The sequence below is a fragment of the Artemia sp. Qi Xiang Cuo genome, chromosome 1, assembly GCF_049724085.1.
Source record: "Artemia sp. Qi Xiang Cuo chromosome 1, ASM4972408v1, whole genome shotgun sequence".
NCBI lineage: Eukaryota > Metazoa > Arthropoda > Branchiopoda > Anostraca > Artemiidae > Artemia > Artemia sp. Qi Xiang Cuo.
The window spans coordinates 55,509,173-55,533,493 of record NC_142794.1 but is presented as its reverse complement, the minus strand read 5'-3'; the positions used below and the strand labels follow the sequence as shown (position 1 = coordinate 55,533,493).

Sequence of the window (24,321 nt, the reverse complement as noted above, 5' to 3'; positions counted from 1 at the left end):
TCATGACAGCGAATAAAGTACGATAAACTAACCGAATATTTCGGCTTCACGTCCAGTCTGGAAACCTTATCAGCGAAGAAAGAGGAGAAAAAGAAAAAAAAAGAGTACAATACATAGCTAAATCATCAACAAAATAATATATTTACAAAATAAGATGTAAACCATTGCATACAACCTATAAAGGAAGGGAAAATATAGTTGATTTGAAAAGTTCTGAACAACTCCTGATTTTCAACTTTTTACGGTGAGGTAAAAATTCAAATTCATTAAAATTTAATTTAGCCACCAAAACGTACGAGCCTGAGAAAATTTATATATTTTTAAGAAAATAGAAAATATACTCAAGAAGGGGAGTGATGTTAATGAAAATTACACAATAAATTTGAGGATATAAAAGAAGCCTTCTGCAGATGATTCAAACCCCCTATCTACAAATTACGAAAAGGATGGTCAGGATTGCGCCTTTCTTTTAATTTTTTTTTACTCCAGGGTTGATCGTATCGAACCAAGAATATCGGGGGGGAAAATCATTTGAACGGCAATTGAGAAATTCTAGGGTCCGTTTTAAGTGGTAAAAAGGAATGCACCACAGAAAAGGGGCATCTACTACCATTATGTGGCTCAACACAACAGTTTTGGTCCAAAGAGGCAAAGTGCTATCGAGTCAAAATTCTGAGAAAGTCAACCGATTTAGAATTATCGATAACTACTCTGAGCTTCCCAGTTTCAGAAATTATAATGCTGCGCGGTTGCGCGCTCGTTCCTAAAGATGCCTACAAGTTACAATCATTTAAAATAAACGGTTAACGTAGACCAATGAGAATGTCTATGAATATGGTCCGAGCCAAACTTGGCGTTTATAAGCGAGCGTTTTTTTAATGAGCGTTTTTCGCCGTTACTACTCTAGCGCGTATACACTGGGCTTCAAACATTCTACCGCCGTAACATCAGTCGATCATAATAGATCTGATATACGATGAAAAGATCTGAAACCGTTCAACAAGAGTTTATTTCATTCATAGTGTTGTGTATAACGTGAATAGAGAACACCTTGCATTGACGCTCTTTTACCTTCGATTAAAAAGCAAGCAAAGAAATAGACTAATTTGGGTTCATCCAATAAATAGGATTCCAATTAATCCAATAATTATGGCTATTATTCTGTGTTTTTTTTCATGTAACAAAGTCTTTTTCGTATTTTCATTAAAAATAATTGAAAAAACGAGAAATTTGCCCCCCCCACACATTGAAAAATACATTGTAAGCCCCCTACATTTGTATGAATTTATTACAGTTACATAAATTCTGGGGGGGGGGGGGGTGGTTAAACTAGAAGCTATTCTGGAAATCAATCGATAGAAATTTTCACAGCGTAAATGAGTTCAAATTTTGTTAAAACAGTATTTAGTATAGGGCAAATAAATTGGATCATTTTTTTATGATAAATAGGCCTTGATTTATTATGGTCGAATGCAGGGGCTAATTTGGGCCCAACCCCCTGACACTTCAAACTTCCCAATAAGGATCGACTGCCCTTTTTTAAGAAACACAAGAGATTACGGTACAGGAAAGATCCAAATTCTAGCATTTTGACCCGTAAAACAGCAATTTTGGCCCGAACAGGGAGAAAGATTTGCCAAACATAAATTCTGAGAACTATTGGTGGGGTATTTATATAGCCTCACAGTCTGAGGTTACGTGTGGCACACAATTCGTTTTTAAACATGCATGCAGTTCATGAAAAAAGACGGTAGTATTAGGGTGTTACCCAAGGGGTTCTTTTATGGGGAGAATGGTACTTCAGGCCAACAAAAAGTTTCTTAGGCTTACACTTACAAACTTTATCCAAGTTAAGCTTCCATATATATATATGGAAGTTAAGCTTCCACATATATATTTATATAAATACATATATATATATATATATATATATATATATATATATATATATATATATAATATATATATGGATGAACACAGGGTGAAGAATACAATACTGGTACTGAGAGTACGAAAGTTCCCCTTTTTTGCGGAGAAGACAGCTTATTTTGAAAAAAAAAAAATTATTTTGAAGATTCCCATACACTCAATTTTTTGAAGTATTACTCTGCAAAAGTTAAGCGTTGATATAGAGTGAGGTTTACGGGGGAGTTGGCCAACCTTATATTTAGGGTAACCCTAAGTGCTAAAAACGAACCGAGATTAAACCAAAAACCGATTTTTTCGCAGATGAAAGTAAAGGACGACATTAGAAACTAGAACAAACAAAAATGATTCTGTATAACACCGCTCTCCTCCTCACACTCCTCGCTCTTTACGAAAAACTTGACTTTTTGCCAACAATGATATAAGACTGAATGCTTTAAAAACAGGAAAAATTGGAATATCATAAGAAGTATTTTCCATAATGCCTCAAAACGGGAGAGCTTATGAGTGCAATCATAAATTACAATTTTAGTTAGACTTTATAAAAGCAATCAGTAATTAAAAAAAATGCAATTACTCATTAGCTACACTTGTTGCACTCATAAACACTTTCAATAAAGCACTATAACACTTTAGCAACGTTATGCAACGAACAACGTTATGCAACGGTTTTGATTCACAATGACCTATATCATTTATGATTATAGATGACAATCTTTCTAATATTGAAACAAAAGAACAGAAAAAAAATGGACGATAAATTAAAGACTTATGAAATATATTATGAAAAAAAGAAATATATTATGAAAAAATATTGAGAAAAAAAGAACATAAGAAAATAGACGATAAATTAAATACTTGTGAAATACATTATGACACTGACATAGAAACTTCATTATTTCATAATTAGAAGCCATCTTAACTAAGTAAAAATTTCATTTGTTGAAAAAAAGGGAAGCAGCCAAGAAAGGGGTGTTCCCAGTTTCAATCATCACTAACATGGATATTATTTGGCAGTGAAAGTAATCTAAAACATTCAAGTCACGCGATGTGACTTGATTTAGCATGGAATTCCTAACAGATAATAGATGACTAAGCAATCCAACAAAAGAACAGATTTATAATTGGTCAATTAACAGTTAAAAATATCGTTTCGAACTCTCAAAATACATCAATTCCAGAATCAAAAAAGCCGCTCCCAGTGAATACAATGCGATTTATTTACGTCTTGAAACGAAAATGTGGAAGTTATTCCGAGAATGAGATAAAGATAGCAGATTGAGAAGAGGTTGATTCATCCGTTTGTTTTAAATTCTTAGTGTCGAACAGGATTTTAATCAATTAGATAGTGACAATATTAACAAAATATAAGACACAATTGGGTGACCGCTTTTGACACATATACAAGTTTATTATCTTTATCCATTCTTGTGTCGAAGGATAATAACAACAATAATCTGTATTGAAAAACTTTTACAAAGGCCATATCTATAAAAAAATACAATCAATTCAAAATTCCAATCCAAACTCAATTACCACCTAAATTACACTAATTGACATTGCTTTGGCATTTGGTTAGGTTATTAGGGATCACGATAAAGATATTTGGTTAGCACGGCAACTGATATTGCCCACATAGCTAAACTAAAGCTAAAAGATGAGTAAATGAAAACCCATCAACAAGGGAGAGAAACAAGAAAGGAAGGATGTAAATAGAAACAAAAGTTTTTGATTAGCTTAAAACAATTTCGTAACTTGCTGGGGAAGATTTCTGGGTGATTCATCTGTTTGTTCATCTTTGTGCCGAAGCGGACATCTATCACTCAGACATTAAAAATGATAATAGCAATAAACGATAGCGCAAACATATTATTCAGGTGGCCATGACACGTACCAATTTTCAAGTTCATGTCTTTAAAAATAAATCAAATTATTGCGAATTGACTACTGTTCAAAGAGTTTGCATTAAGTCAAGACTGCTTAGAGGGTAACTTTCTTATGAAGGCAGGGGGGAGGGTTTCGCAAATTCTGAGTTACCCCAAATACCCTAGCATTACGGTTAAACCCCCCTAATGTATTACGATTGTCTTTTTCTAGCGGACAATAAATATTCATCCTAACAAGACCTCAATGAAATGCACATTTTTTTGTAGTTTGAAATTCTCAAGATAAAAAGAAATTCCCAAAATTCCCGATGCCGACCTTCAACTGTGAATGTCCGAAATACATTTTTTTTTCTCCTTGGATTTAGTCAGCGTTGCCAGTCAACTTTTTCAATTTAATGCAGGGTTTGATGATGACAGGTTAGGTTGGGTTAGCTTAGGTTTTTAACCTATTTCTAATATTTATAACCAAATTTAACCTAACCTAAACTAACATAATCTAACCTAACTTTAACTTTGACCATCATAGCTTGCACAAGACTGAAAAAGCTGAGTTGAAAAGCTAATTGAATCCAAGTAGAGAAAAAGGAATTATGGACATACGGGGTGTGGCAATTACAGAAAATTAAGTTGTGATGGCGCAGCTTAGTTTTATGAGACAATTGTTGAGAAGATAGTGACTTACCCTATGAGTGGTATCATAGACTAACTGATGAGCGTATCTCGGGCATGGCTGCTCTTGGAAGCCTTTTCCAGGTTGATTGGCTGTTCCTGGTGTTGCTGGCAAGCTTTGAACAAAAATATCTCTATCAGATCTGTCATTTTTGTAAATACATGTCCTGGTAAGAAAGAAAACCCTAATTATTATATTTACCTAATAAAACTCCAGAAATGACGTCGTTGGCTTTCACTGTCTTCCAGTAACTTTGGCTCTAAAATGCACATTTGAGACTTCCGGATTCCGCCTCACACATAAAAATCAGCCCTTAACTTTTCTACGGCAACATCTCTTTTTACGGTCACCTTGGGCAACAACAAACAAATATACATCCATTTATGCCCGACTTTTTCAGGAAATAATACCAAGTTTCGTGTTTCCACATATGGTAATTTGAAGCCTCCGGCATATTTTTCTCGGATATACAGAATTCGATAGTTTTTTTTCATCAAGACAAGACCCCCCCCCCCTCCCCGCACCCTTTTCTAAACCATGCAAATTTTCCCACGCTAACAGCTTTTGATGAGCGACTTCAAAGTTTATCAATTTTGTACATTTGAAATCACCATGAAAAACATTTTTTTTTTTATACATTCACTGTTATTAAAATCCCCCTCCCTTCTTTTAGAGTTTTGGTTATTATTAGCACAAGTCACTCTATAGGCTACTTACAGCTCGTTACCACGAGCTGTATGAAAATGGAAAAAAGATCAAGAGGGTTAAATGAAGTTTTAAAGATAAGGATGACACGTTGCCAAAAATCATTACAGTATTTAGAAATAAAGGAGTCATATTTGTCGACACCGTGCTGTCGCTTGCAGGAAAAACAAAAATCACAGGAAGCAAAAAGGCAGTTATGCACAGCATCTAGAGGGCTTTTGCCGCATTTCATGTTTTTTCTTTTCCGTAAAAAAGACGCTAAAAGGATTTAAAAAAAGGTGCTCGTTTCGGCCATTTTATAGCACAGAGGGAATTTTTAAATTGACATAAAGTTGAGCGTCCCTCATTTAACAAGATGAAGTCCAACCAAACTGATCATACCTTTTCCTCAACATGTATTTTTCCATCACAACTGATGACGTGACAGAATGCAAAATGTCTTATCCCATACATTTTGTGACATTTACTTACCTGATTCTATCACTTTATAATCTTTTCAAACATTTTACATCATACTACATGACAGACAAATCTTAACTACCCACATGAATTCAAATCTCTACAAAGTGTAGGTGTTGATAAATGATTATTAAATCAGCTATACCCTAGTGTTTTTTCAGTCTTTTCAGCGCCTACTTGGTAGGTAGTTTGATGAGTTACTATTCATTATTCTGTATTGTCAACACGTAGTTTTCTGACTCGGAACACAACTTTAGTGAATTATCAAACAGTTCGTGGTAACGAACTGTAAGTAAGGAGCGACCCGGCTCAATTGTAACCGAAACTCTAAAAACGGAATTTTGATACCAATAGATACATCAAAAGAATTAGATTTTAATGCTGATTTCAAATATATAGGTTTCATCAAGTTTAGTCTTACCGATCAAAAATTGAGAGCCTTAGCAAAGTTGCCTGATTTTGGAAAAAAGGGGGAAACACCCCCTAAAACTATAGAATTTCATTGAAAATCAAACTATTTAACTCAATATATAAAGGAACCCTATTCCACAGGTTCCAATCTCTTACCTGTAAAATTGTGGATTTTTGCAAGATGAAAGTTCGCAGATTCGTGTTTATTTTTTTTTTCCCAGGGGTGATTGTATCGACCCAGTGGTCCTAGAATATCGTGGGAGGGCTCATTCGAACGGAAATTAAAGGTTATAGTGCCCTTTTTAAGTGATGAAAAAATGGAGGGGAACTAGACCCCCTCCTACGGTCATTTTTTTTCCAAAGTCCCCCGATCAAAATTTTGAGATATCCATTTTGTTCAGCATGGTCGAAAATATAATAAATATGTCTTTTAGGATGACTTAATCCCCTAAAGCCCCCGGGGGGTGGGCTGAAAGTTATGAACTTTACCCAATTTTTACATACAATATTGGTTAATGGGAAGTATACAGACGTTTTCAGGGGGGATTTTTGCTGGTAGTGGGGGGGGGGGGGTCGGGGGTTATGTAAGAGGATCTTTCCATGGAGGAAGTTACCATGGAGGAAGGGACATTGCTATGAAGGGGGCGCCGGATTTCCAAGCATTATTTAAAAAACGATCAGAAATTAAATTAAAAAAAGAAAACAAGTTTTTCAACTGAAAGTAAGGAGCAACATCAACACGTAAAGCGAAAAGAAATTATTACGTATATGGTTGGGTCCGCCCCCTAATCAATACCTCGCTCTTTAAGCCAAAGATTTTTTTAGATTCTAATTAACGGCCTTTGTGATTAAGGGGTCATTTTCAAAGTATTAGAACACAATTCGAACTTTAGCGCAAAGAGCTAGGTATTGACTAGGGGGCGAACCCCCTGATATACGTAATAATAATATATGAATATAGAAGTTCGTTACGTAAGTTAGTTCGTTAGTTACATATATTTATTACTAATAAAAACGTTCGTAAATAAAATTTAACAACTTTCGAGAAAGCCATTTAACCAAATAAAGCTAAAATTAATATGCAAATTTAGTTTTAGTTATTCATGTACGGTGAGCCAAAATTAAAACTTGCATTAATTCAAAAACGTTCAAAAATTAAAAAAAACAGGTTTTTTTAACTGAAAGTAAGGAGCGACATTAAAACTTAAAACGAACAGAAATTAATCCATATATGAAAGGGGCTGTCCCCTCCTCAACGCCTCGCTCTTTACGCTCGACTCTTTCTCACAATGCTATTTTTTAAAACAATAAAAACTTTAGAGTAAAGAGCGAGGCGTTGAGGAGGGGACAGCCCCTTTCATATACGGGATAATTTCTGTTAGTTTTAAGTTTTAATTTTGCTCCTTACTTTCAGTTAGAAAAACTTAGTTTTTTTTTTATTTAATTTCTACCTTAAATCAGAACTGGTCAAACCAATATTACTAGTTACTGAAATCCATCATAATCACTACATGCATGTTATAAATTTTGAGTCTTACGACTTACCTTAAATAATTTTTTTTTAAATAAGCATGACACCTACGCTATGTTTGAATGCCTTAAAAAAGAGAAAAAAAAACTAGTTCAAAAAACTGATTATGAAAGGTGTTTGTAATTACAATGGAAGAAACGAGACGATAAGTTACACCTTGCCTTAATTCTAGGTTTCAGGAAGGCCATTTGACTGCGGTAGTTTAAAAGACGGATTCCTGCATTACCTGTCAAAAAGAGGTAGATAAGAAGAGGAGACGTCATTTCAACTTCTATTTAATGGATATTGAGATCATACAATGTTTCTGCAGGGAGGGGGTAGTAAAATTAGAGTAAAAGTACCCCTTACTCTAATTTTACTACCAGAAATGTCTCCCGTTTTGCATATGTTTTGTCCCCACCCCGTCCCGCCTAAGCACTTCCGCAAACGCCCTAACCCAACTAAACCAAGGGAAGCTTTCATATTCACTTCCTTGAGAATTCAAATTTTTTTTGTGCATTCGAAATACGTTATTCCCCCTTTTTCTGGCAGTTCAAAAAATCATTAATTAATAGTCTTTTGACACCAAAATTACCGAATTCCAAACTGCGTTAAAGGTCTTAGCAAGCATTTTTATTCCAAGATCAGACAGTATTAATAGTAAATATTTCAGTTTCATTCCTCGCTATGATAAATTTGTAAGTATACTTCAGCCACTGTTCTGTAGACTATCTTTTTATTTGTTTGTTTTTGTTTAGCGTTAAATGTTAACTAGCAGCATTTCTACAGGTTAAGGCCTTTTTAAGTATTACAGGTCATTCTCCTATAATTTTTGAGAGATTAGACCACCTATCCTACACCATAGGGGCTTGGAGTTGAAAAATTTAATTACAAAAAAAAAAGATTTTTCTCATTTCGATTCATTTTTTTTTTTTTACACAGTGCAAGAGATTTTCTTTACAACACTTAACGTATCTAATACGTTCTATTAAGTTTAGACTACCACTAAACAAAAAAGTTAACCACCACTTATAAGAAAATTTGTTGGGGAGCCCCCACTTAAAAAGACATATTCTAATATAAAATGGAGGTAAAATTCTACTTTAGCTATCTTGGAAAGGGGTTAGGTTAGGAACATGAAACTTTCAGGGATGGGTCTACAGGCTAAAGTATGTCCCGGGAATTTGAAGCACCTATCTCCATTCCTTCTCCCTCTAGAGGGCCCTGACCTTTGATGATCTTTAAAAATCTGTGTGGTATAAAAGTAAACCTTGCAAAATAGATCTTCTGCTTAAATGAAGTACAACAAAATTGTTTTCAGTTTCACAACTTTTCTTAATCCCAAAAATATCATTTTAAAGATATGCAAATACATTTCCCAATTTTTGAAAAAAAAAACTTTGACATGGCTTAAAATTCTATCCACATAACAGGAATTGCATTTTCATAACTAAAATCAGAGAAAAAGAAACTGATAGCTGAAAATTAAGGTAAAAGTTGTTTTGTCAAAATTTCAATAGGTATAGACCTGTCATGTAGGCAAATTTCAAGACCCTCTAGAGGGAGGAGTGGAGGAAGGTACTTCAAAATACCTTCACGGGACATACTTTAGCCTGTAGACTCATCCCTGAAAGTTAAATTTTCCTAACCTAACCCCTTTCCAAGATAGGCAAAGGTAGCTAAAGTAGAATTTTAACTAAGTTGGACTAGTGGGTAAATCGTTCTAGGACCCAGTCGGCTTGACTTGACTTCAGACATTTTAGTACAAAAGCATCAGGACCATTTCGGTTGGGAATAATTTTGAGGATAAAACTTAGTAAATACAGCTAAGATACTACTATTGCTTACCATCGATTGTGCTTTATGTCGTATACCCAGAAAGAGTTCTTGACGCCGTCACCATCGCGTTTCTCCTTTTCTTTACTTAAACCCTGTAAAATAATGCAATGAATACAACAACAGAGCGACGTTGGTATAGTAAATACTAATTACATATGCTGTTGGATACAGCCGATATCCCTTTACCTTACGGATTGCTCGAATTTAGAATTTTCCTTCAAAAAGCCACTTCTGAGAATTATAGATATATTACGGAAGGGACAAATATATGAAGCACGTGGTCATTTTTCTCCCTTATTACAGTTCCATTAATGTTTTAGTCAATTAAGAAGTCAAGCTCAATTCAATGATAGGAAAAATCTAGAAACATAGATAGGAAAAAAGCACAACTATCTGACGCCATGAACAAATCATAGGTGGCGCAATAGCACTGCCTAACTAAAGAGCGATATGAGCACAATATATTATTTTTTTTTCTGACAAAGACACTTCGTATAGAAGGAGTTGCCGTAGAAACTTCAAAAGAAGCTAATTCGATTGTAAAATTGAAACTTCTAGTGCCCTTTTGAAGAGTCAAAAGTGATTGGAGGACAACCAGCCCCCCCCCATGCCCATCATTTCCCCAAACACATCAAATCAAAACTTTGAGATAGCGATTTTGTTCAGTACAGTTGACAGGTCCAGTAATTATGTCTTTGGGGATGTCAACCCCCACAGCCCCCGGGGAAAGGGCTATTAGTTAGACTGCCCACTATTAACATATTAATTTTTTATGGAAGGGGTGGTCATATAAACTTTGGAGGGGGCTAATTCGATTGGAAAGTCGAAGCTTTAGTGCCTTTTTAAGAGTCAAAAGTATCGAAAGGCAACTAGCCCCTCCCCCACGCCCTTTTCTCCCAAATGCATCCGGTAGAAACTTTAAGATAGCAATTTTATTCAAAATAGTCCGAAGATCATAAAACAAGCCCTTCAGGCTTGACATCCCCCCCCCCCAAGGCCTGAGGGCACGGGTTGTAAGTTATGCTCCGAGGTCATATAAGATTTTTATTGAAAGGGTGGTCGTAAAAGCTTTAGATAAAGGTCAATTGATTAGAAATTGAAAGTTCTACTAGTCCCTTTTAAAAGTAGCAAGTGATGGGAGGGAACTAGCCCCCACCCCCCTCGACACTCTTTTTTCCCCAAAGACATCTTATCGAAATTGTCAGATAGCTATTTCATTCAATATAGTCTAAGGAACACTTAACAATACATCCAGGGTTGACTCAACCCACTAGAGCCCAGGGATAAGGGTTGTAAGTTATGCCCCAAGGGCATATAAGGTTTTCATGGAATTAGTGGTCGTATAAACTTCGAATGGGGCTTATTTGATTGGAAATCAAAAGTTTTTTTTTGGAACGGCTTACCGTATCGAGTTGAAACTTCTAGGGCATCCATGAGGGGGATGTTCAACTGACCAAAAGGCAGCATGTACCTGCTACGACTAATATTAAGTATTAATACTGCTGCTACCACTTTTACTACTACTACTAATACTACACTATCAGTGCTACTACTGCTCTCACTACTACCACTACTACTATGATACTAGTATTATGAAGGCTACGCGCAGAAAGGGGAAAGAAAAATTGACAGAATTTTGACGGGGAATTTGAACTAAATCTAACCACCCTATGTGCATGCAGATTGTCAAAAGAGCGTATTTCAAGAATGGATTTGGGTATTATGTAAGAACTTTCAGAGAAAGGTTAAAGGTGAAAATCAATTGACCAAAAGATAGTTCGTGCAAGCTACTGCTAACACTACTATCACTGCTGCTTTTACTGCTAATACTACTACTACAACTACTACTGCTGTTAAAGTACTCCAACTACTACTTCGATTGCAACGACATGTAAGGCTAAGAGTATTAAGATAAAAAGGACGTCAAAAGGGGATCAAAAAGGCACATCAGCCATATTTTTGGAAGGGATAACCGTATCAAGGTGAAAATTCCGGGGTATCCTGAGGAGGATGTTCAACTGACCACATTGCGGGCAACATGTACATACTACTGCTGTTATTGATACTGCTGCTACTACTGTTACTACTACTACTGCTACTACTTCTACTACCACCACTAATACTATGACACTAGCACTGTTAAGGCTAAGCGTATGAAGATGAAAATTCGAAAGAATATTGAGGGGAAATTTTGACCAAATCAAAGCACACTATGTGCATGCATATTATCAATAGGGCGTATAAGCAATATTTTTGGAACGCCTTCTTGTATCAAGATCAAACTTCCGGGGCATCATGAGCAGGATGTTCAATTTACCCAAAGGCAACATGTACATGCTACTACTGTTATCAATACTGCTGCTAATGTTTCTACTACTACTTCTAATACAACACTGTTACTGCTACTACTGCCACCACTACTACTATGACACTAGTGTTATTAAATCTAAGGGTATGAAGGTGAAAATTTGACAGAATATTTAGGGAAAATTTGACCTAAATTAAAGCACACTATGTGCATGCAGATTGTCAAAAGGGCATATCTCAAGAATGGATTTGGTTATTAAATTGGATCTTTCAGAGAGTGCTTAAAGGGTCAATTGACCAAGAGGTAAAAGGTAAAATGTGCATGTTACTACTAATACTACTAACACTGCTACTATTAATACTACTGCTACTAAACTACTCCAACTATAACTTTAATTGCAGCTACTTCTAAGGCTAAGAGTATCAAGATGAAAGGGGCGTCAAAGGGGCGCATCAGTAATATTTTGAACGTAATATTTTGGAATGACTTACCGTATTAAGATGAAACACCAAGGTATAATGAGGGGGGGGGGGGGTGATTAGTGACCAAAAGGCAACATATACATGTTACTACAGCTATTAATACTGTTGTTACTATTATAACAACTTTACTTAAAACAAAATACATTTGAAATGATTTAACTTTTTAACTTAAATAAATAGAAACAACCATTAAAACTTTAAGGAATAAATACCAGTATATGTAAATTAAATTTTCAATACAAATTCATTTGTTTTTTGTTTTTTAGTAAAGCGCAAATTATGTTCTGGTCTTTGGAAGGCATGGGGATTTTCACTCTACTCAAGTTAAATTCTACTCGTTTTGAGTTTTACTCGGCTATGTATTGTTATCTCTGTTCGTTTTGGGTTCATTTATTTATTGACGGGGATTTGTGATCGTTTTACGCTTGGAAGATTGTTTGTCTTTACATTTTGCTCATTTTTGGTTTACAAAAGCTCTTTAATTTTCTTTGAAAAACTTATTTTTTGGAATTTTTTTAAATTAATAAAATAACAGACCGTTCGTCTACATTGAATTTAATGTTGAAAATCGTCAATATAGAGCTTTGGGTCAGTATTTTCTTTACTGTCTAAGTAAATAATTAAACCCCATCTGTTGTCTTGGTAACCTCTACAGATATTTATACCCAATGTTTTTTTTTTACGATAGTATATCTTATTACGGTATTTGTAATCTTTTGTAAATAGCCTACTATTACTATTATTACTGCTGCTCTTCAACTTTAAATCAGAAGCAACGCTATAGCGGTGCCTATAGTAACGGCCATAGGGCTCCACTGTTTTATTATTTTTCTTCCCAGAAGCATTTCATATGGAAAGGGTCGTCGTATAAACTTCAAAGGGGGCTCATTCGATTGAAAATCGAGAGTTCTAGTGCCCTTTCTAAGGGTCACAAGTGATTGAAAGACAACTAACACCCCTTCCACGCCCACCATTTCCCAAAACACATCCAATAAAAATTCTGAGATAGCCATTTTGTTCTACGTAGTTGATTTCCAGATATAAATTATGTTTTTTAGGAGGACACGCCGCCACAGCCCTCAGATCACGGGTTGTAAGTTATGCCCTGGGGGCATAAAAGGTTTTTTATAGAAAGCTTTGTCATAGAGACTTCAAAAAGGACTCATTCGACTGGAAACAAAGGGCTATTGCCTTTTTCAATAATAGGTTGTGATTGGAGGGCAAGTTACCCCCTTATCACGCCCACCTTTTTCCCAAAACAGCCCATCCAAGTTTTTTGAGATCCATTTTGTTAAACTTAGTTTAAAGTTCTGGAAATTAGGTCTTTGAGGTTGACAACCCTCCATAGCCCTCAGGGCCAGGGTTATAAGTAATGGCCTGGGTGCATATAAGTTTTTTATATAGAAAGCGTTGTCGTAAAAACTTCAAAAAGGGCTCATTCGATTGGAAATTGAAATGGCTAGTGCCCTTTTAAATAGTCAAAAGTTATTGGAAGGCAACTAACACCCCATCCACGCCCACCATTTCCCTAAACACATCCAATCAAAATTTTGAGATAGGCATTTTGTTCAACGTATTTGAAAGGTCTGGAAATTATATCTTTGAGCAGGAAACTCCCCCATAGTCTTCAGGGCAAGGGTTATAAGTTATGCCCTAGGAGCATATATGGTTCTTATGGAAGGAATGCTCGTAAAAACTTCAGAGAGGGCTCATTTAATTGGAAATTGAAAGTTCTAGTTCATCTTTAAGCGTCAAAAGATATCGCAGGGTAACCAGCCCCCCCCCCCCAAATCCTCTTTTCCCAAATGCATCCGATAAAAATTTTGAGATATCAATTTTGTTAAAAATAGTGCAAAGATCATATAACAAAAACTCCGGTGTTGACACAATGCCCCAGGGCCCGGGTGCAGGCGTTGTAAATTATGCCCTGGGAGCATATATGATTCTTATGGAAGGGATGCTCGTAGAAACTTCAAAGTGGGCTCATTTGATTGGAAAATGAAAGTTCTGGCTCACTTTTTAAGAGTCAAATGAAATTGGAGGGCACCTAGCACCCCCCCCCCTCCATGCCCTTTTTTCTTAAACCCATTCGATAAGAACTTTGAGATAGCAATTTTTTTAAATAGTTCAAAGACCATATAACGAAAACTCCGGGGTCGACACAGCCCCCCCCCCAAGGGCCCGAATGTAGGCGTTGTAAGTTATGCCCTGGGGGAATATATGGTTTTTCTGGAAGGGATGCTCGTAAAAACTTCAGAGGGCTCATTTGATTGGAAACTGAAAGCTCTAGTTCAGTTTTTGAGAGTCAAAAGGGATTGGAGGGCAATTAGCCCCCCCCCCCTCTCCCTTTTTCCCCAAATGCATCCGATAAAAATTTTGAGATAGACAGATTAATTAAAAAATTGTTCAAAAGTCAGATAACAAAACTCAGATGTCGACACAACCCCCCAGGGCCCGTGCCCCTTTTTTAAAAATAGTTCAAAGATCATATAATGAAAACTCCGGGGTTGACACCCCCCCCCCCCGGGCCTAGAGCCAGGCGCTGTAAGCATTTCACTGGGGGCAAGTACACTTCTAGTTTTTATAGAAAATATTGTTGCATTAACTTCGGAGAGAAGTCATTTGCTTGGAAGTATACAGGTTTCGTTAACTTTTTAAGATTCAAAAGGGATTGGAGGACAACTAGCCCCCCCCCTCTTCAAGCCCTATATTCCTCAAGCCCATCCATTAAGAATTTTGAGAGACCCATTTTTTCAAAATAGTTCAAAGATCATAAAACGAAAACTAAGGGGGTCGACACAATCCTTCAGGGCCCGGGGTACGCGTTGTAAGTTACACCTGGGGAGCATATACAGCTGTTGTGGAAGGGATGCTCGTATAAACCTCAGATAGGGCTCATTTGATTGGAAAATGAAAGTCCTAGTTCACTTTTAATGAGTCAAAAGAGACCGAAGGGCAATTAGTCCCCTCCCCCTCACGCTCCTTTTCCCTAACCCATCCAATACAAATTTTGAGATAGCCATTTTTTTAAAATAGTTCAAAGGTCAGATAACAAAAACTCCGTTGTCGAAACAACTCCATAGGGCCCGGGGTGCAGTCATTGTAAGCTATGTCCTGGGGCCGTATATGGTTCTTATGAAAGAGATGGTCGTATAAACACCAGAGAGGGCTCATTTGATTGAAAATAGAGAGTTCTAGTTCACTTTTAAAGAGTCAAAAGAGACCAACAGGCAATTAGCCCCCCCCCCACGCCTTTTTTCCCCAAACCCATCCGATAAAATTTTGAGATAGCCATTTTGTTAAAAAAAAGTCCAAACATCATTTAAAAATCAGTGAAAACATTTAAATATATTTTGTTTTCAGCAAAGTGCAAATTATATTTTGGACTTATAAAGCTTCAAATTATGTTTGAAGTATCAAAAACTAGGGTTCTAGTATCTAATTTTGATACTTTCCTTGAGAGCTACTTCAGATTAATATGATCACAGGCAAATCAAAATGGTACACAACCAAAATTCCTGTTCAAAACCCAAATCACCCCCCACCTACATTTTTTATCCTTTCCTTAGATTCGCATATTGGCCTTTTGTAAAAACATGACTCAAAACTGAGCCGGGTAATCAAACAGTTCGTGGTGACGAACTTTAAGTAAGGATAAACTCGACCCAATAACTCTAAAAAATGGAATTGTGATAACAATGTGAAAAGAATTTGATTTTTATACTGATTCCAAATATACAACATTCATTAAATTTAATATTACCAATCAAAAGCTACGAGCCAGAGAAAATTTGCTTGATTTTGGAAAGAGGGGGAAAATAATCGTAAAGTCAAGCGATCTTAACTAAAATCCCACCATCAAATTCAGAGGTTTCAAACTTCTATATACAAAATGTGGATTTATGTATTTTTCGCCGGAAGGAAGAACCAGGTGCGTATTTATTATTATTATTATTGTTTTTTTTCCGTTTTTTTTTCTCCCAGGGGTAATCGTATAGAACCAATGGCCCAAGAAAATCGGGAGAGGACTCATTCGGATGGAAATCTAAAGTTCTAATACCCTTTTTAAGCTACCAAAACATTGGAGAGCAACTAACCCCTCCCACCCCCTTTGTTTTCGTAAAGACATCTAATAACAAAAAACATTTCATTCAGCATAGTTAAAAGATTCAATAACTATGCCCCTGGGGGTGACATGTCCCGCCACAGCCCCTGGGGAAAGGGTCATAAGTTATGCAAATTGTCCATTGCTTAAATACATATGGTATTTGTTATCAGAAAATATACTGAAACATTTTGGTAGGATATGGTAAGTTTTCAGGGGGGGGGGGGTCACGGGAGACGGGCGCACGGAGATTTCCTGGCATGATTTGAAAAACGTCCAAAAATATAAAAAAACAGTTTTTTTTCAACTCAAAGTAAGGATAGAAATTAAGACTTAATATGAGTAGGGATGCCCCCCCCTGTAGCTCTTTACGAAAACGTTTGAATTTTTGTCACAATCCTTTGAGAAAGACTGCTCAAACACAAAGGTCGTTGAATTTGAATGAGAAGGAGTTTTAAAGAGCTTTAAGGCTATAGCGTAAAGAGAAAGAGTTGAGGAGGGGACAACACCCTCATATAAGGAATAATTTCCGTTAGTTTTAAGTTTTAATGTTGTTCTTTACATTTAGTTGAAAAAAACTCATTTTTTAATTTAATGATAAAAAAGGGCTATTGACTATCGTAAAACTCAACAGATAGTTTGAAAAGGAGCAGGAATAAGAGCAGACACGGCGAGGGGTGCGACTTCAGATCCTTTGATCTTTATCCCTTTAACAAAAAAAAAAACCAAAAAATGGAAATGTGTGCTTTATAACAAAAGAAACAAAATGAAATAATAGTAAAATAGGTATAACTTTCATTTTGTTTCAATTGTAAATGGAAAGGCAGCGTGGTCGGAGAAATTTGGTATAGGTACTAAATATGGTAAATAAAAAGTAAATGTCGTCACAAAGAGTGGAGGAAAGGATGTTAGTATTTTTTTTAGTGTCACTCAATTTTTTTTTTGAAACTCAGTTTTGATAAATTTTACTCTTCAATTAGAGGCGTTTTACTTACTTCTTGCAGTCATTAATAGGCAGCGCAATAGCGCTGCCTAAGTAAAGAGTAAAAGTACAAGCAGTTCAGCTCAACGAAAACAAATTCTCCCCCCTCCAACAGTGCCAAGAAAACTCTGCCAAAAAACGAGAGTCACCGAGCCTGTCATGTAACACACCAGTGTCCATTGAAGCACCACCACCAGCTCATTCCGGGGAATTTAAGACCCCCACCGTGTTCTTTCACCACAAAGAAGATCCTACTTCCATCCATTCGGGTTATGGAAGCATCGAATTACGTGACTCTAGTGTAAACCTGTGTTTTATATCTAGCTTTTGTCCCCCCAAATCCGAATTTAAAAATATACTCATAATTTGTCCACTGTTCTCCCTTTTTCTCAATCCCAGCCCAACCCCGCCTGTTAATCCTCCTTCTCAAAAAAATCCCAGCCTTCGCCCTGAAAAAGATGCCTCTCTTCTCCCAGATCCACGTTTCTCTCACCCCCCACAGTATCCCATACTTAACAAACAAAAAATTGCCATGTTTAGTAACCATTTTACTTCCCCGAAATTGTTTGTTACAAACGCCAAAAGCCTAAATTTCAACAAATTTATTGAGCTAGAGGCCCTATGTGAAGTACACAAAAGTGATGTAATGGCTGTAACTGAGATCCAAGCACATAACCCAGATTTATTGAAAATTAATAACTACTGCCAATTCATAAAACTTCATCCTCATGATCGCTCCTGAGACACAAAGGGAGATGAAATACTATCATACGTAGATCATTATCTTTTTCCTAAATTGATGTGTGCTCCCAACCTTTCAGATTATAATGAAATCATTTTATTAAGCGTAATATCTAAAGTTTTGCCACGCCTCATAAATTTGATTGTGTTTTGCTGCTTCTATTATTCCCCAAATCAAAACACTGCACAAAGACAGCGATTCTACCAACAACTGCATAGTGGTGCCGACTTTGTCCTATGCAAATTCCCGAACGCCGGTATTTTCTTAGTAGGTGATGCTAATAAGTCTGAAGTTAAATCCCCTTTGTAGTTCCCTAACATTAAAACAAATAGTAAAAATACCAACAACAAAAGGAAATTCAACCCTTGAGTTGATTTGCACCGATATGCAGGCTTTCTTTGTCCCTCCTGTCCCCTTGCCCCCGTTAGGAGAACGTTCTCATTTTTGTTTATTAACGAAGTCTCTCAGTAGCTTTAATCATGCTTTTGCTGTTACTGATTCCTCTTATCGCCCAATTTTCAATGATGGCCTTTACACATTTGGATTTTGGATTACCAATGAAAACTGGCTGGCCCTCAAAGGAAAAAATGACATTAATTTTAAAGTCTCCGAATTCCAAAATCTGATTAAAACAAAATAAATAAATTCCTTCCCTGTGAAAAAAGTAAAAACATGTTCTAATGACAAACCATACATTACTAGCAAATTGAAAAAACTAATTAGAACCAAATTGAATCCACTAAAGATTTGTAAACCATCAAAAGCGAGCTCACTGCGTAAGTATATAAAAAAAGAAATACGTAAATCTGCGCCTTCATATTATATATGCAACTTCAAGGATTAATTTTATGCAGAGCCAAAACAATCGTACAATAGAATAGAGAAAATTAGTGAGAAAACACATAATAAAATATATATTTATTTCCAACAAGACAGTTCAGTTACAACCAATGATCTGAACAGGTTTCTTTCTTCGATAGCTCAAAATCCCCCTTCCCTTTCTTTTGACACTCCTCATGATTTGTGTTCTCTCAATTTTCCCGTTATTTCGCCCTCAGATGTGGAGGCAAAAATTAAGAACATTAAAAAGTGTAGTACATGTCCATTAGACATTCCGATTGTACTAATTAAAGCCTTTGCCGACAACCTCTCAGAGCCTTTTCCCTTACTTTTTAATGAAATTACCTCTACTGGTAAATTCCCAAATTGTTGGAAATTAGGTTTTATTACTCCCGTAAAAAAGAAAGGTAATAATCAAGATTTTGATGGTATCCGTCCCATTACTCTTACTCCAGTTTTTTCGAAGTTATATGAAAGCTTTTTAGCTGAGTGGTTGAAAGTAAAAATAATCCCAAATGTTGACCAAAGACAATTCGGAAACTTACGCTCTACATCTACTACCCACTATCTTATTCACCTTATGGACACAATGTGCAACACACTCGAAAAACCCAATACCTGGCTCAATGTTATCGCTGTTGACTTGCAAATAGCTTTTGATTTAATCAACCACAATATACTATTAGAAAAGATATCTAATTACATTCAAGTTGACCCTTATTTAATAAGAATAATTGCGTCTTTCCTCTCTAACAGAACTCAAGTCTTGAAATACCTGAATGTATATTTTGATCCCCTCCCAATTTATAATGGTGTGCCCTAAGGAACCCTCTTAGGTCCAATTTTATTTCTTACACTGATAAACAACCTTGGTGTTTATTTCCCCGATAGATGGAAATTCGTTGATGATCTAACTGTCTTAGAGACATGTTCCAAAAATTCTAAAAGCAACCCAATGTACATCTTGGAATCGATATCTGCCGAAGATCTTACTGATGATATGAAAATCAACCCTTTAAAGTCAACTGTTCTTACAATTAATTTCCTTAAAACTCTTCCTTCTTTCTCCTGTCCAATCCCCCCTGAAATGTCCGTTACCCCTATGAAATTACTGGGTGTTACCAACTCAAGCAACTTAAAATGGGATTGTTACATTAATGACATCTTACAACATGCAAATGCTGTATTTTCCCTCCTTAAACTCCTCTAAAATTTTTAATGTTCTAAATTGCACTGTTTGAGGATTTTCCTGTCATTTGTACGCCCAACCCTTGAGTAAGCCTGTCCTGTTTGGTATCCTGGCATTTCCACTGAATTGTCAAATAGAATAGAGACCGTCCAAAAAAGGTGCCTAAAAATTATCTTCAATGAGGGTAAAGTACCTTATATTTCCCTTCTTAGGAGAGCCAATCTTGTCAACCTTAAGGAAAGGAGAGCAAAAATTACTTTGCGTTTCGCTAACAATGCCCTTCATAACCCTCGAACAACTCCCCTTTTCCCCGGTCAATATTCGCCCCTCCGACCCCGCCTCCCGCGTTCAGTGTCAACTAAAATCCCCCTTCTCACCCCAATGAGAGTTTGCACTGAAATATATAGAATCACTTTTATTCCTTACATAGCTGTTATTTTAAAACACTTAATATCCGCTGCCTCCCCCCCCCCCTCCCTTCCTCTTTAACAACAAGTTATTAATTTTAATGCACCATATTAAAATTTGGAGGTATTAGTTTTTTTTTTTTTCGTCACCAAATATCTTTTGTTCTTGTTTTAATTTTATTTTATCCCCTTGTTAATTTTATGAGTTTTTTTTTTTGGGGGGGGGGGCATTTTTGCTGACTTGACATTGACCTTCTAATTTTATGAGTTTACTTTGAACTTTGTTTTTGTTTTTAACGTTTTTACGTATTGACACTGACCCTTTTATAATTTGCTGTTGTTGTTTGATTGTTTGTTTTTGTTGTGTTTTTTTTCGCTGTATTTGACGCTAAAGTGCGAATTCGGCCTTTTTGGGCTTGTGATAGCCATTTTTCAGCAATAAATCTTATCTTATTATTTATCATATTAATTTGGAACTTTCAGGAAATGATCAGGGAGATGATCAATTGACTAAAAGGCAATATTTGCACTCTACTACTACTGCTGCAACTACATTACTACTACTACTACTACTACCACTACTACCACTAAACTACTACTTCCGTAGCGAGTATTAAAAAGGCTGAGAATATTGAAATGAAGATCTTAGGAAATGTTGAGAAGAAAGTTGAATTAAATCAAAAGATACTATGTGCATATACATTGTCAAAAAGCCATTCCAGCAGTATTTTTGGAACGGCTCACCGTTTCAAGATCAAACTTCCAGGGCATCATGAGGGGGATATTTAACTTACCAAAAGGCAACATGTACATAATACTACTGCTATTAATACCGCTACTACTACTTTTACTACCGCTTCTAATATAACAATATTGCAGGCACTACTACTCCTACTACTACCACTACTGCTATGATACTAGTACTATTAAGGCTAAGCATACGAAGTTGAAAATTTGACAGAATATTGAAGGGAAATTAGAACTAAATCAAAGCACACTACCTCATGCAGATTTTCACAAGGGCGTATCTCAAGAATAGATTTGGGTATTAAGTTGGAACTTTCAGAGAATGCTGAAAGGTGGAATATCAATTGACGAAATATTATATGTGCTTGCTGCTACTAATACTACTACCACTAATTGAATAATTTCTAATCCTTGCCACTGGGGTTGTAGGGGGCATGGAATCCGAAAAGGCTTAGTTATCAGATTTTTCTTTTTTGTTCTACGGTTTTGAACCAAATAGCTTTTTCAAAAATTCGATTAGCGATGAGAGGGGATATTTAAAAAGGACAAGGGGGCTGGTTGCCCTCCAGTCACTTTCCAAAATCCCCCTCAATAAGCCTTGAAAGTTTCAACTTGATGCCCACAGCTGTTCCGGAAAAATTGTTGGTACACCCTTTTGACAAGCACCACGTACATAATACGTTTTGATGTTACTCAATATTCTCTTCCAATTTCCTGAAAACAGTTACAAATAGACTGAGTCGCAGTTAAAAGTAGTTGTGGTCACAGTCATGAGTAGTCTCAATCACAAATGCAACCAGTTGCAGTCGTAGTAGTAGTAGCAACCCACGGTGGCCCTGTCAATTTGAAGTCAACACCCTACTAGGCTGTTCATAGGATACTGCAGATAACCTAGATGCACACAGTGTCGTATGATTTTGTTCAACATACCCCTCAGCATTCACTGAAGTTTCACATTAATACCCTTGTCCTTTTCAGACACACCGAGGGAAGAACATTCTCCCTTTTCCAAAGGATAAATCCAGCATGTAAAGAATGGGCAAATTGCACAATTTACAATCCTTGCCAAAAGGAATCTGGGGGGTATGGCTTCCCCCAGAACATAATTTTTAACTTTGGTCTATTTTGAACAAAATGGTTTTTTTTTCAAAACTTGAATCAGAGTGGAGGGGGAAAAGGCATGTAAAAGGGTTGAAGAGTGGATTTCCTCCGATCGTTGTTCAACATACCCTTCAAAATACCCTCGGCCATTCCTGAGATATTGCTGATGCACCCTATTGACAATTGGCTTGCACATAGTGTGTTTTGATGTTATTCAATATTCCACTCAAAATTTCCTGGAAGTAGTTGCATGTAGAAATAGTCACAGTCATAAGTATTTGCAATCATGGTCAATAGCAGCCGCGGTCAGAAGCAATCACAGACACAGCCACAAGAAGTTGCAGTCGTAGTTACAAATAGTTACAATTGCAGTCGTTGTAATAGTAGCAGTAGTAGTGTCCCTGAAAGTTTTAGGCAGATATCCTTAGCTGTTCCTAAGGTACACCAAATACACCTTTTTCATAACCTGGATGCCTTAGTGCCACCAAGTTTGGGTAGGATCTGAGCCGTTTCTGTTAAATTTACTGACCGTAATTTTTTCGGCCCTTAAATTTTTCCGTTTTTAAGTAACACTCGAGCATGTCCGCGCATAAACCTAATAAAAATACGGTTTCAACATTACAGAAACATACAATTGTACTCGAATTATTTAAACCATGCATGTTGATTTTTTAATTTGACTTTGCACGAAATCACGAGCTATTAAAGGTATTACATTTAGAAATATACACTGAAAACAATTCACATTTACAAACATGTTCGGAGAGAAGAAGAGAGATAAGAGGAAGAATGATGGAGATTGAGAGACGGAGAGAAAAACAGTAAAAGGTAGAGAGAGAAAGGGGTTTACATTATTCACTTTAAAAAAATACATAATCATCAATGATAATAATACTCACAGATAGGACATGAATTTCATCTCGATAAGGATCAATTGTTGACCGTTGGGTGAAACCCGCAGCCGGAACTTGATTCGTATCTTGTCTTGTTCCGTCAGCTATTACGTCAATCTCACCTGTGTCCACCTGGTATGTGAAAAAATCATTCATGTATTCTTTATGTCTCTGTCCGGCAAAAATGAATAATTTTCTATAAGCCTGGAAAACAAAACAAAAGAAAAAAAAAGGAAAAAGAGCAAAGTAAAACTTAAATTTATGGTACTTGTCAATTAGCTGGAATCGACGCGATATATTGTATACGGAAGTTGCTTAAGAAACTAGTCAAACGGGTTTCTTTCAATAGAGAATTTGATTGCAAACCGTGGTTTGTCAATGCGTTTAGAATATTTAAACTTTTGTTTTTTTGAAGTTTAGGGGGGGAAAAGGAACATACGCTAGGTTACGTATTTAATATATGCTATGCTTTACCCCCACCTCCCTAATGTGCAAATATATAGCCCAAATTTGTTTCTAAACTATTATATTTTCATTATATATTGTTTTATTTCATTAGCAATAACAAAAATTTACTTCTTGCGTGGGTTCCAGCTAATTGACAAGTACCAAATTTGTTTTTGCAGGAACATATCCTTTCATATACAATATAGTTGATTTGCTATAGAGTGATGTTGCATACTAAAAGAACATACTAAAGTATGTTTTTACGCAACACCTCGCTTTTACTTTACAAGGGTATTAGGGCACTAGATAGATAACTGTTGGGAATGGGAGCAAAAGGGAACATAAGCCCAAGTTCCTGAAAAAGAGGACTTCGAAAACAAATGAAATATTTAGTTTGTGCCATAAAAACTATCTTTTCTGCTAAAATTAACCATCTAGATAATTAAATAGTGATTTCTTACATAACTTGAGAAACGACTTGACCAACAAACTATCAGAACTGACTTCAAAGCAAGGCAAATGAGCTTCATCATGTCAAGACTCATTGAAAAATAGTATACAACAGAATTTAATCACAAAAAAAAACAAAAAAAAAAACAGATCGTTACCACACAATCTAACCGATGGGCAAATTATGCACTCAGTCTGTACGAAGTTGTTCAACATGTTAAA

At 36.2% G+C, this 24,321-nt stretch overlaps 1 protein-coding gene across 3 annotated transcripts in view; it reads right to left on the bottom strand.

The window, feature by feature from the left end:
- muskelin (muskelin 1) overlaps positions 1-24,321 on the bottom strand; it is a 190,692-nt gene that overhangs the window by 57,143 nt on the left and 109,228 nt on the right. For 2 of the 3 annotated variants that reach the window (XM_089095659.1, XM_089095674.1), the window contains exons 9-11: positions 23,209-23,406; positions 9,416-9,498; positions 4,495-4,648 (exon numbers count right to left, since the gene is read on the bottom strand). In XM_089095659.1, coding sequence (XP_088951785.1) covers positions 4,495-4,648; positions 9,416-9,498; positions 23,209-23,406 — 435 coding nt within the window. The remainder of the gene's footprint in view (positions 1-4,494; positions 4,649-9,415; positions 9,499-23,208; positions 23,407-24,321) is intronic. The other variant, XM_089095670.1, reaches the window with a different exon arrangement.